The sequence below is a fragment of the Thamnophis elegans genome, chromosome 10 (genome assembly GCF_009769535.1).
Source record: "Thamnophis elegans isolate rThaEle1 chromosome 10, rThaEle1.pri, whole genome shotgun sequence".
Taxonomy (NCBI): domain Eukaryota; kingdom Metazoa; phylum Chordata; class Lepidosauria; order Squamata; family Colubridae; genus Thamnophis; species Thamnophis elegans.
Window position 1 is genome coordinate 29,645,434 of NC_045550.1, and position 12,826 is coordinate 29,658,259.

Sequence of the window (12,826 nt, forward strand, 5' to 3'; positions counted from 1 at the left end):
GAGTGTTCTGGGAGAATTGCAAAGTTCTGTGACTGTGATATTGACTGTCCTTGGGAGTCACTTACGTAAATCAGAAAAGTCACACAATGATGAAGAAAAATGACTTGCTGGCTTGACAGACAGCAGGGCAAATCAAAGTGGTCAAGAAGCCCAATCACAAAGACAGCAAGACTTTGGCGGTGGAGCTGAAGGAGATGATCAGCCCATCTTTACACAACAGTGCTTGGAACACATACACACACAAAAAAAACAAGAAACAATGCTAGCAATGCCTGAACAGAAAGGAAAAGTCCTTTATTGTACACAGTACAGAACGTAATGCAGCTTTGCAGGAGATATATAAGCCCTGCTCAGGCAATAAACATTTCACATCAATCCTCAGATTAACTCTTTTTGTACTATGTACTCCCAAACCAAATTAAAGAAATTGACAAACAAAAATAACACAGTTAATCCCACTGGTTTGGTTCAGCCCTGGGGCCGAATGGGGATGGCAGCAGCAAACTGCTGCCACCCTGTGCTTTGCGACAGGCCACCTGATACATTCTGGGGAGAGTTGCTGAGTCGTTTTATAAAGAGTTTTTTTTAAAAAAAAGGAAGGAAGTTAATCAAAAATTCCCCAAGTTATCAAAGCAGAAAAAGGAATCCTATACAGCATTTACAATGAAACATGGAGCTGAGATGCATAATTAGGCCAAGCACATTACTGGTACATGCCAGCAAGGCTCACAGGAAAGAGCAGAGGGGGAATTTCTGAAGGATCCAGAGAAGTTTTATAAATATATACATACATGTATGTATGCATACTGTACACACATACACGGAGTGACTTGACTTTCTCCCCATTCTCTAAATTTTTACAAAAAAAAGTTGTATTTCTTAAAATCGCCATCAGGCAACAAATATCTGAAAGCGTAACACAACTTAAGTGAAAAATACATCTGTGTACACATGCTTCAACTCTCTTACTTGCAAGTTCAGCAACAATTGGAAAAAGATATAGTTCAGCAGTAGCCAGCCAGCAGTAGCGAGGTGAATGCTACCAAGGATCAAAATTGCTATTTTGGGAAAGTTCAGTGACTAGAGTTGCCTTGTACGGCAGACATGCTGTTCTCTAACAGATAAAAAGCCAAGCAACTCTCATTTGCTGTTTAGAAGGAACACATTTCAAATGCAGAGCAAGCTGTGTAAACGGTTTGGGGCAGCATCTAGTGCAGAGGCAGACAACAAAACTGCATAGGGTAGGGCATGCATTTCAACTACTTCCTCCCAAGCTGCAGCACCTTTTGTATAAAGGCTGCCAGAAGCAAGAAACTGCCTTCGATTAGGGAGGGGGAAAAAAGCCCAACCATCAAACATTTGGATTTGAAAGTTGCCTCTTAAACTTGGCAGGTTTGTGGCCAACCCCCTTTCCTTTAAAAGCAAGCCATTCACATGCAGCCTTTCAACAGAGAAGGTGGCCTGCTAGATTCAACAGGTCTGCGTATTTTAAGTGCTGCCCTTTGGACTGCCTTTCTGAGTTCAGTAATAACCACAAAAAGGAGAAAGACAACCAGAAGAAAAGGCTTTCTCAGATTGAAGACTTTTGCACTGAGAATCTAGGGGGAAATGGCTGAGTTAGCTTGGACAATCAGCCGTTCCACACTAAGCCACCACCTCTTCTGAAAAGGCTTTTGCAGCATTGGCTCATTTTCTCTGCAAATTAGAGCCCTTTCCCTTATACAAGGAGGAGTACAAAAAAGATTGTTACATAGCATTTTTCTTGACAACTTGCTAACCACACAGTCACCTGGAGTCCTGCAAACATGTACATCACACATGCCCCTGGCAAGAGGATCCAGAAGTCATGACCTTTCCCTTGCTCCCCCAGTGCCACCTGCCTAATGCTTTTCATGACTGCAGCCAAGGAATCAAGAATTGGAGATCCTATTCACTAGCCACGTTGAAGGATAGAGGGCCTCAAAAGTAATTTATCTTCTTCTGATAATCTGCAAGAAGCAGTTTTATGAACAGAAATTCTTTATAAAAGTAATTTGCCCTTGTTTGTTGGAGCTGAAGCCTCCAATGTCAGTTGCTGAGCAAGTCAGTAAGCAAAGGCCTCGGCATATGGGAGGCTGCTGCATCGGTCCAGGTCAAGGAGGTATGCGGAATTATCTTCAAAATGTGTCAGAGGTAAGGTGTCATCTTCATTCACATGGCAGTCTGGTTCAGCTTTTAAAAATGGGCGTTGATTGTCAGGAAAGGCCATGGAAAAAAGGGCATCAGGATCACAAACAAACTTATAGACATACCGCTCTCCGGCAACCTGGAAAGAAAGAGAAGATCCTATTAGAATACAGATGAACAATGCCAGGGGAGGGTGTGGATGACGTTGTGGCGAGATGACACATTCTATGGGAAGCTGTGTGGGATCGATATCTCAGCTGTCTGGTGGTTCTAACTGGGCCTAAATCGCCCCATAGAGGCGATAAACAAGGGGAACACTCTGCTGATCTCAGGGAGCCCACAAACTCCCTGATGGATCTGGAGAAAGCTCCCTAAACCGACAGCTGGGAAAGCGGCCATTGCAAGTCACTATGAAGCTGGGGCAGCCACCAGAAGAGCAAGAAGATGGAAAGAAGGTGTGATCGATCTGGGTGTCAAAAGCTATTTCCATGTAACCACACTGTTCTGGCAGTGTGGATAAAAGACGTCCTTACCTTTTGCATGATGCCTTTTTCATAGTAATAACGAAGAGAACGACTGAGCTTGTCATAGTTCATAGCTGGTCGATTTTTCTGAATTCCCCATCGACGAGCTACCTAAAAAGATTAAAAAATGCAATTATGGAAGCTGTTCAGAGTTTGCCAGTTCTAGGAATATCACTGAAAAGGGTTAACCATAGAGATGGGTGTCAAATGAAAAATGTATTATTTAAGAACCTGAAATGAACAGATTGTATCTTGAAAATTCTGCTGAACTAAGACCTGTAGTCTGTGGTTCAGCAGACCTCACCCAAAATATATAAAGGTAGAGGAGGGGTTGATATCTTTAAAAAGGGAATCAATTGAATGATATGAAAGCTAAACCTTCTTTCTCCCCACAATCACATTGGGAAATATATGTTTACAGTGGGGTGGGAAAATTAAGGGTATAACTTGGATGTAACTTGAAAATTATATGGGCAACTATGGCAGGTTGGATGTAGCCCCCCGAGTACTGTGAGAAATGAATATTCCTGATTTGAGTGAAGTATCTATAAAATCCCAAATCCTGTATGACTCTGTCAGTCCATGACTGGGAGATTGGGGGCTAGAGTGATCAGTCTTATGTCAGATATTTCTAAGAGCTGGTGTCTTCTCTCAAAACAATTTGGAATATGTTAGTATTATTGGCAGTCCTATTTTTTTCTATTTTAAAACTTGGTACCAAAGATCCCAAAAAATCCAAGAAAACCATACAGAGATGGAGGCAAGAGGAGGGCAAAAACAACTTTTCACATTATCCCACAAAATCTTCTAGTTTTTCTATTGGCTGAAAATTAGAACCACCAAAATATTTTTCTTTACCAACTATTTTTTCTTACAAGAATAGTATTGCTAAATGGTGCACTTTATAACTAAGCACAAAGTGGTAAAGACCTGTAATTATTGTTAAAGTAAACTCATCTTATTTCAGAGATGTAAAGTACTACATCTGCTCCTTTGAAACTTGCTTGTGGCTTCTGAAAAGTCACTTGAGAACTATCCCAATATCTTTGACCAAGTCATAGGGTATTGACCAAAAAAGCCATTAGCTTGGCTTCTTTATTGACTGCATCTAAAACCACAGCTAGTCAGATATGATCAGGAAACATAACAGAAGAACATAGAACCTAATGGGTTGCAACAACACTGATTAAATTCGAATACAACTGTGCAGCAGTAATATAAAGGGGATTACTCATTTCAGCTCTTTGGGAGCGGGATCCGATGACATAATCTGGTTGCCAACCAACCTGCTGTTTCCCAGGGGATTTATGGAACGGACAATCAGTCAGCACTCAGAAAAGATTAATAGGATTTCCAAGCACTAAGTGCACTAAGGCAGCCTACATTCACCTGAGGCATTGCAAAAGCCTAGAACAGCAATCTCAACCAAATAAAGAGTGTTTCCAGTGACCTTAACAGCTCTACAGATAATTATGTTCATGTGATATACTGGTGAGATTATCTTTCTCCATCAGAGTAAAGATAAAATGATGAAAGAAAATTCAAGAGTGAATTAAATACATATATTATTGTCAGAGAAAGCAGCATTTATTCACTGAATATCCTGTACTATTGCAGTTACTGTACATAGCAATTCATTTATCTCCCACAATACACTTCCTTAGCTATTGAAACATTTCAATTAAAGCCACAAGGAAAGGGACATTAGAAATGAGAGCTGGTTTGTATTTCACATATCTTTTTCTGCCCCCATCCCAAACTTTGCTATTCATATCCAGAAGGGGCAACTATACTCAATAAATGAGGTATCAAAGGAAAGGTAGAAACATTGTAGCATACATCATCTTTTTTAAGCTTAGAGGTTTAAGTTAAACTCTAAAGTTTCCAGGTATAAAGTATGCTTGCTAAATTTTGCATGTTTAGTTAAAAGCTTTTTGCATTGCAAATGCCACACACATCCAAGCACCCCTGTAGCAATTCTGACATGATCATGTTCCAGCACCAGACTGACAATTTCAATACTATCCATTTTAACAGTAATTTTATTAAAAATTATAATTACAACAATAAAAATACAAACAAAAAAATAAAAATAGAATGCGCAGAACAGAAAAAATAGAAAATACTAAAGAATAGAATTTTTCCTTCATCACAACCAGTATAAACAATTGTAATAACTTCTCACCTTCTTCTATAATACAACAAATGATCTCTTCCCATATCCTATCTCTCATCTATAAACAAAGTCTCATCATTTCAGTCCTGATATCAGGAAATGTCCATGAAGGGCTACCAGAGATCAGAATGTATTGATTTTTAATCTTGATCAAATAAACTTTATAGCTATAGAGGCAGACACTGTTAAATTAACTTCTGAGTTCATTGTTCAAAAAATAGCCTCCAATATGTCCAGTGTTAAAATATGTTATTCCATTCTGTGAAAGTCAAATTTAAGTGTTCTTCTGCTTTAATTGTAACCTTTAGTTCGTTCCTCTAGTGTCCAACCTTCAAAATCCCAACCTAGCACGTTTTTTTTTAAAAAAAGAGTTCAAATCAAAAGCATTTTCCCATGGGATGGATTAATTAATTATAATTAATTCTAAAATCTTAATTCAAATTTACCTGGACCCTTAGTCCCATATTTGCAACTTTCTAAAATCCAACTTTTAACCAAATTTTGCTATTTGGTTGGCTGGGTACCTGAGAGACCGCCTCCTGCCGATTACCTCCCATAGACCGATTAGATCTCACAGGTTAGGTCTCCTCCGGATTCCATCTGCCAGCCAATGTCGGCTGGCGACTCCCCGGGGGAGAGCCTTCTCTGTTGCAGCTCCAGCCCTCTGGAATGACCTCCCTGTGGAGATCCGGACCCTTACTACCCTCCCGGCCTTCCGCAAAGCCACCAAGTCCTGGTTGTTCCAGCAGGCCGGGAGGCTTGTGAAACATCCAGCCCCACGGAAACTGTGAATGTTGCGTATTTTAAAGTGTTGTTTTTGTCTATTTATCCCCCTTCCCTTGTTTATTGTGAGCTGCCCGGAGTCCTTCGGGAGTGGGCGGCATACAAGACAAATAAACTAAACTAAACTAAACTATTTATTATTTTTTAAATTAAGTCTTTAAACCTGTAATTGAAACCTCCATCATGAAGGGTTGAAGGAAACTCATCCAGGGCTATAAATTTGTCAATTCAAAGGCTCCTAATCTCTGAAAGGCAGTTAAGAGCCAAGGTGGCGCAGTGGTTAAATGCAGCACTGCAGGCTACTGCTAGATCAGCAGGTCAGCGGTTCAAATCTCACCGGCTCAGGGTTGACTCAGCCTTCCATCCTTCCGAGGTGGGTAAAATGAGGACCCAGATTGTTGGGGGCAATATGCTGACTCTCTGTAAACCACTTAGAGAGGCCTGAAAGGCCTATGAAGCGGTATATAAGTCTACTACTGCTATTAACAAGCAATTTCCAAAAGTGATTAGAAAAGGAACTATGCAAAATTACTGCTCTTTCAAAAGCGCTGACTACCATTTGAGCAAGAGGGTCTAGGATAATTTATCATGGCAAACTCACCAGAGCCATTTCACTGTGGCCATCTTGGTGTGACTATCTCACTGTGGGACAATCCATGAGGGATAACCTAATGCTATGCTACCTGCCACTGTTTCTTCTACATTATTTCTATTATTGTCAATGGAAACAGTGTGCAAAAGAAATAATACATTCTGCAAAGGATAAAATACGTAGAAACTATCTCCATATCTAGTTATTTTTTATGCTTCAATCAAATATAGCAGGTTTCCCCTGAAATGTTGGGAATACAACAGAATTGCAAGGTCCTTGGCAGAGATTCAATTTGGCCAACCTCTGATATTTGTCTTATGATGGATACAACCATAATGGTGATGTAGAGATTTTTGTTTGTTTGTTTTTACCTCTTCTGGCTCAATCAGCTTGAATTCCATGCCCCTTCCAGTCCAAGCAATGAAATGAGCATTGGCTGGGTCATCCAGGAGCGTGACAAGAAACTGCCACAATTGGAGAGACCCTCTTCTCTGATAAGGAGGGCCTTCCCGATATACAGTGGGTTCTTGTTTCACTTTTCCTGTTTGCAACAACAAACATCAATTAGGATTAACATTCTAACATCTCCACTATTGGCTCCTAAAGATTCAGGTAGTTAAAACAATTTCAATGCTTCTACAGAAAGCGAAATGTATGGCTGCAAAGTTGACTGGCAATGCCTCCCCCCCCCCCCACATATACTATGTTGAGGAGATATCTGTTAGTAGCTGAAGATGGACATTTTTATGCAGCTGGTTAGCAGCACTTTTTCTATGTAGTGCATCATCAAAATAACAGAGAAAGCTTTAACACCAAGGGATCCTGCCTTTCAGCAAATGTACCCATGATCTGTAGATTTGACATTCTAAGAGCTCCTTTAAAACAAATGAGATGCATTCTAGCTAATAGAATTCATTGGATTTGGGCAGCTATAACGAATTTGAATTAATAATATCAATTCTGATTTTCAACTGCAGCTATAGATCTCCACCACATAGAGTGCCTTTACCTTCCATTCTTTCTGGTACAACACAAGTGTCATCAAAGTACAATTGGGCATCTTTCTCATAGGAGAACCCTGGGAAAAGAGAAGACATATTCAACAAGTGCTGCTTTGCAATCTCTTTCCCTTCCTCTCTCTTCCACTTCTCTCTCTCTCACATACAATCACTTCCATTAAGGATACTTTGATACATGGCGTCACTTTGCTTGTTGGCAGCAATAATATTCAGCTGTCCACTAAAACTAAAAAGGTAAGGCCTTGAATTTATTTGCAAATATGCCAACTGCTATTTTTGCATCTCTAAAAAGAGTTGGCATGTACATGGCTGGATTTGCATGTTGGTGACAAAATTGAAGTGTAGAAAAGCCAAAGTACTTCCAAATCAAGTAAGCTTACAGGAACCTTGAGACTCAAGTACTTCAAATTGAGTGCATCATCTACATAGACTCTGCCAGTCCCCCGTCTGCTACTTAGACTGGGAGGAACAAACAGTACAATCCAATTCGGCAGAGCCTACTAGTGTTATAAGCTTAACATTCCCCCCAATCTGTTCCTACTAATTGAATGAACCTGACCCAAATCTGTGATTTCAATTAAGCTGTTCTAAAAAGAAGTAACCTTTGAAGTGCTCAGATTGCACTAAACTTGCCAAATATCTAAATTGCTAAAACTGAATCACTCCAGAGCTATTTGCAGATTTCTGTGGAATAACTTCTCCTACATATTTCCTGTGTTGCTGGCCCAATTATGAGTAGTTAGACAACACTCCCCACGCCCATCACTTCTCTTTCCACCCCATCTTTTCTTCATTTTTAAAAAAATAAAGTCAACATAAGAGACCCTATTATGTGGTCTCCTGCAGAAAGAAAATGTGTTTCTTAATTTTCTTAACTACAGTTGCTTCTTTTACATGGCATCTCTCCCTCCCCCATCTAAACTGGAATTTTATGCATTCAAATAATTGTTGTGCGCTGTTTTTAATAATGTATAAATCACCAGAAATGAATTCCAATGGCAATGACTCATAAATATAGTATATTTATCAATTTGAACAATGCTTCTATCTCCTTAAAACTAGGGACAGTTTTTTCCCCTGAAAGCAAATCATGTAATACCCCTACTCAGAGTAAGCCTTAAAAGATTAATCACATTTGTCCACCAGTAACAATGCATAACTAGAGGTGAGCAACATTCCCCATTCTCTTAATAGCTATTGCATTCCTTATCCTATATTACTCTGAATTGTGCTTTATGAGTGTATTAATGTGACTACTTACCATCATGGTTGTTGGGAAAGTATCCCCCTCCTGTAGCATACGCTGATTGGCAGTTAGGCACTTCTAAAAGAATAAAGAAATAAAGGAAAAAAGAGAAGCCTGAGTAAATTCCAGACTAAACTATACACACTTTAATTTTTGTTCAAGTGAAGTAGTGGGCAGAAAAGGTCGCATGTATACAAATGGTAAATCTAAGCATTTCTACTCTAGTTAGAAAAATAATATTAAACTTCATTGCCTGGTTCCTAAGCAATTTTCTGAATATAGCTTTCAACCAAGAAAACGATATCCAGTTCCCGTGAAAATGCTCATGCGTATATTTATTGGAAGGAAAGGCCAGTAGAAAGTTATAGGGTGCATTTCAAATAAAAATGAATAGGACTGCACCAGAGGTGGGTTCCTACCAGTTCGCACCTATTCGGTAGAACCGGTTCGTCAAATCTACCGAACCGGTTAGAAGAAGTTCCACCAGTGGACCCAGAAAGTAGGCCACACCTACAGAAGAGGTTCCAAAATTTTTTGAAACCCACCACTGGACTGTACAGTAACACGTCTGAAAGATACGAGAATCAACCAACTTCCAACCAAAAGAAGTTGAATGAAACCACAGGATAGCCTGGCTTTGCAAGTTACATCAGGAACCTATGTGTCCAAATGAGTACATGTTAGATTCTGATGAACCTTCCCTCAGACATCATTGAGATGAATACTTTACGGCATTAGATGTATTGAATTTAAGCATGTTTTGAAAAGATCTTTCTCTTACCATAGTACCTCCAATCCTAAACCCCCAATATTACTAATCAGCTGTAGAAGTACAGTAAGATTCAAATGATTGAGAATCTAACCAGGCTAATTGGTTTAACACACAATATCTGAGTGGCACTATGGCACAAATACATGTTTAGAAGCAATTCCTATAATTAATGACTCATATTTTCTCAAAACAAATGCTAATAAAATTCCCATAATCTCAACGTTCACTTATTAACATTCCTAGGACGCCTGCAAACTCTTTAGATAAGCAAAATATATAAAAAATATTCAGGCCAGAGATGTAAATATTTAATAGTGAAATCATGTTCCAAACGCAGTTTTCAACTTTCCATGCATGAACAAGAAAAACAAATGAAGGTTTAAACATGTGAATCTTTTTTTACGCAGAATCATTTTATCTATTGTAATACTATTTTAATCAGTATTGGCTTGTCAAGCTGAGATCTTTCCCATTGCCTTCTATCTGATCCTTTTAATTAGAGGTTCATTTTATGCATGTGAGGCATGCATTAAAAATGGACTTCGTTCTTTCCCATAATATGTCCACATTCTCTGAGCACAAAAGTTTAGGCCTCTGATGAGAAGTATTTAACCTTCCTCCCTTGGTGCTTTGTTTATTTACCTACTGGGACACTGCAGTAAATCATGATGAATCAATATCTAAACAGGGAATACCTTGGATCTGTGAACAATAAATAATATAGTCCCTTGAAAATCAGGTGTGTCATATTATTCCTGGAAGTGGTAATGCAATCTACCTCCCTACTGCAGCTGTCTTTCCCCAAAGGGCAAAGCCTCCTGCATCCCCTTTCAACAGTCCCTGGAAGAAGTATTTATGAACCTGAAGAATAGATTGGCAAATGGTATTCAAAATGCACATTTAAAAGATAGGCTTCATGTTTTGCATTCCACCTGACAACACATGAGAAGCAGGGAAAGAAGAGAAAAAAATCCTTTAACTTTAGATCTTCTGCCATCTGTTCCACTTAGCTTCTAAGAGGTCCTGGTATTTTTAGACATAAGGAGATTTGTAGTAATGTAGTCAGCTTTGCATCAGGAACAGCTGCAACTAACACCTAACCAGAATTCCTTCCCATCCCTTGATCCAAGGTGAGTGTTTAGGAGCAATCCAATGTCGATTACAAGTTCAGAGATACTTTATGACAAACAGAAAATGGAAGAGCTTTTGCACACAAATGTGCAGAATTGCTGTCTGCTTTTCCCTCTGTGTAATGGCTTTTCAGAATAAATTTAAATCCTCGTACATCTGTTGAATGCCTCTTTTCACAAGATAGAAAAATATAGTCTTATGTTCTAACTAGGTTAAATGCTGCTACAAAAACCAGCTTTTATTTTTTCCACTTCACCGGACAGATGGACAGAAACAGTAGGGGGGAAAAAACCAATTTAGTAGATGGAGGAGAAGCAGGTACACTGGCTAGAACATGTATATTAGGATAACAACTGTTTTTTTAATAGTTCTCTATTATTTACAAATATGAATCTATAATCATTGGAACTATCAATTCAGTTGTTAAACAAAGTGGTTACTAAGTGAAACTGAGACTATGCTTATAATCTTACTTCAGATTTCCTTTGCTTTACAGATATGGAAAAGTTATAAATGCAAGAACTAGTTGCAAAGATACTTTTTCATTACCGTTGTAAATGTGAATGGTTGCTCAGTGAGTCAGTCATTAAAGGAGAACTATTGATATTCCTGTTTTGCAAGAATGAGAGAAGCAGCTGCCACTATACTTACTTTGAGGAGTTCTGGCATGTACCTTCCATTTTGTGGAATGGAGGCAACAATATTGCCTTGCAATATAATCTCTATATTAGAATTCCTTATATGTATTATTGGGATAACACTGAGGCTTGGCTGCAAAAGAGTGTATATAAAGGAAATGAATATGGTAAAAGATGGAAATAATTAGTAAAAGGTATCAAGATGATGAATAAAGGATGGACAATTATTTTTTGTAGGTGAACTTTGAAGAAAATGGAAAAGAAAGTGAAAGACAAGAATAAAATCAAGAACAACTGCAGGAAAAGAAGGTAATGCTGAATGAAATTTATTCAAAGCTAGAGTAATTTAACAGAATAAATGCAAGGCGGATGTAAGGCAAAAGCATTTAGAAGCTATTTTGAACAAAGTGAGAAAAGTTTACAAAGTGCCACAGAGATGTATACAGCTATGGCTATGGGAAGTATGAAAATGATTGTTTAGTGAAATATAAAATGAAAGATAATATAGAATGTGTACATAGAGAAATATGTAAGATGTCATCAGAGAGACCATGGAATGATTAAGATGAAAAGAGCACAAGGCACAACAAAATGATTTTGATTAAATAAAAAAAAAAGTATGTAGGTGATTGAAAAAAGCTAAAGCAACCCTCAGCAGAGTGAATGTAACTGGGAATAAAAGCGACGAAATGATTTGGGATGAATTTAAAATGCTGAAAGGAGCATTTTAGAGATTAGTTTTGATTGTCAAGATAGCAACACCTTGAAAAGTAAAATAAATTTTATGCTATGTTTGTGTACAAGAAAAAGCATTTGACATGCCTGTAAACTATATGAATGTGTGTATCTTGGTAGAATGTTTACTAATGATGGGGGGGGGGGGGAAGGGAGAGATGGCAATAGTTTTAAGATATGCAAATGCTGGTAGAAAATGGTGGTGGGTGCCCCAGAGGAAGAAAAGTTGTCAATCCTTGCATTAATGGTGCAACATGGTTTATTTCATACTCCAGTGGTTCCCAAACTTGGCAACTTTAAGACTTGGGGACTTCAACTCCTAGAATTCTCCAGCCAGCTCTTGGGAACCACTGTCATACTCCATTAGCCAGCTGCTGAACACCAGTGGTACAAAGACTGCTTTGTGTGCTACAGGCTAAGGACGAAGAACAAGTCTCAATTTTCATGCAGCTTGGAGGAATTCAATTTTAACTCTCACCTGAATCAATGCAGTAGTCTCTGGGCTCTTGCTTGATTCCCATTGGAGACTGGAATCCATGAGCTGGGGGGCCTGGAATACCTGGTACCCCATGATCATAGAGTGGGTCATGATACTCTTGCTTGAATCCCTGAGGAGGATGGGCATTAGGAGGGACAAGGGGCTCTGACATCTGCCGGTGGTAGACAGGGCGGTTGTCTCCAGAAAGCCCTGGCTGAGGATATGGGTGGCAAGGTTCAGACATCTGTCTTTGAAACCTTGATGAGAATGAACAAGAGAAAGAGAGAGAATTATCATTTACTCTTATCAGAATCTAGACCTACTAGAGATTTGCTTCTGATTTAAGTTATCTAAAGAGGAGTTTGATAGTTAGATGGGCAGCATCCAAATAAATAAAATCCTGGTAAACATGGGTGCATAACGCAATTTCAGCAGAGGCCCTTCATAGCCCACTTTTAGTAATAAGAGCTGGGTGCAATGTAGCAACAGCAGCTTGTTGTCATTGAAAGAAAAAGTGTTAGATATAATGGTAACATGACCAAATGGAGAACATACAACGTTGCCTT

At 38.9% G+C, this 12,826-nt stretch overlaps 1 protein-coding gene across 2 annotated transcripts in view; it reads right to left on the bottom strand.

Moving 5' to 3' along the window:
• Positions 1 to 269: 269 nt before the first annotated feature.
• Positions 270 to 12,826, bottom strand: part of ETV5 (ETS variant transcription factor 5) — a 34,308-nt gene continuing 21,751 nt past the window's right edge. For both annotated transcript variants that reach the window (XM_032225389.1, XM_032225388.1), the window contains 6 exons: positions 12,261 to 12,517; positions 8,522 to 8,584; positions 7,251 to 7,319; positions 6,613 to 6,782; positions 2,700 to 2,801; positions 270 to 2,305 (listed from right to left, as the gene is read on the bottom strand). In XM_032225389.1, coding sequence (XP_032081280.1) covers positions 2,084 to 2,305; positions 2,700 to 2,801; positions 6,613 to 6,782; positions 7,251 to 7,319; positions 8,522 to 8,584; positions 12,261 to 12,517 — 883 coding nt within the window. In that variant the 3' untranslated portion in view covers positions 270 to 2,083. The remainder of the gene's footprint in view (positions 2,306 to 2,699; positions 2,802 to 6,612; positions 6,783 to 7,250; positions 7,320 to 8,521; positions 8,585 to 12,260; positions 12,518 to 12,826) is intronic.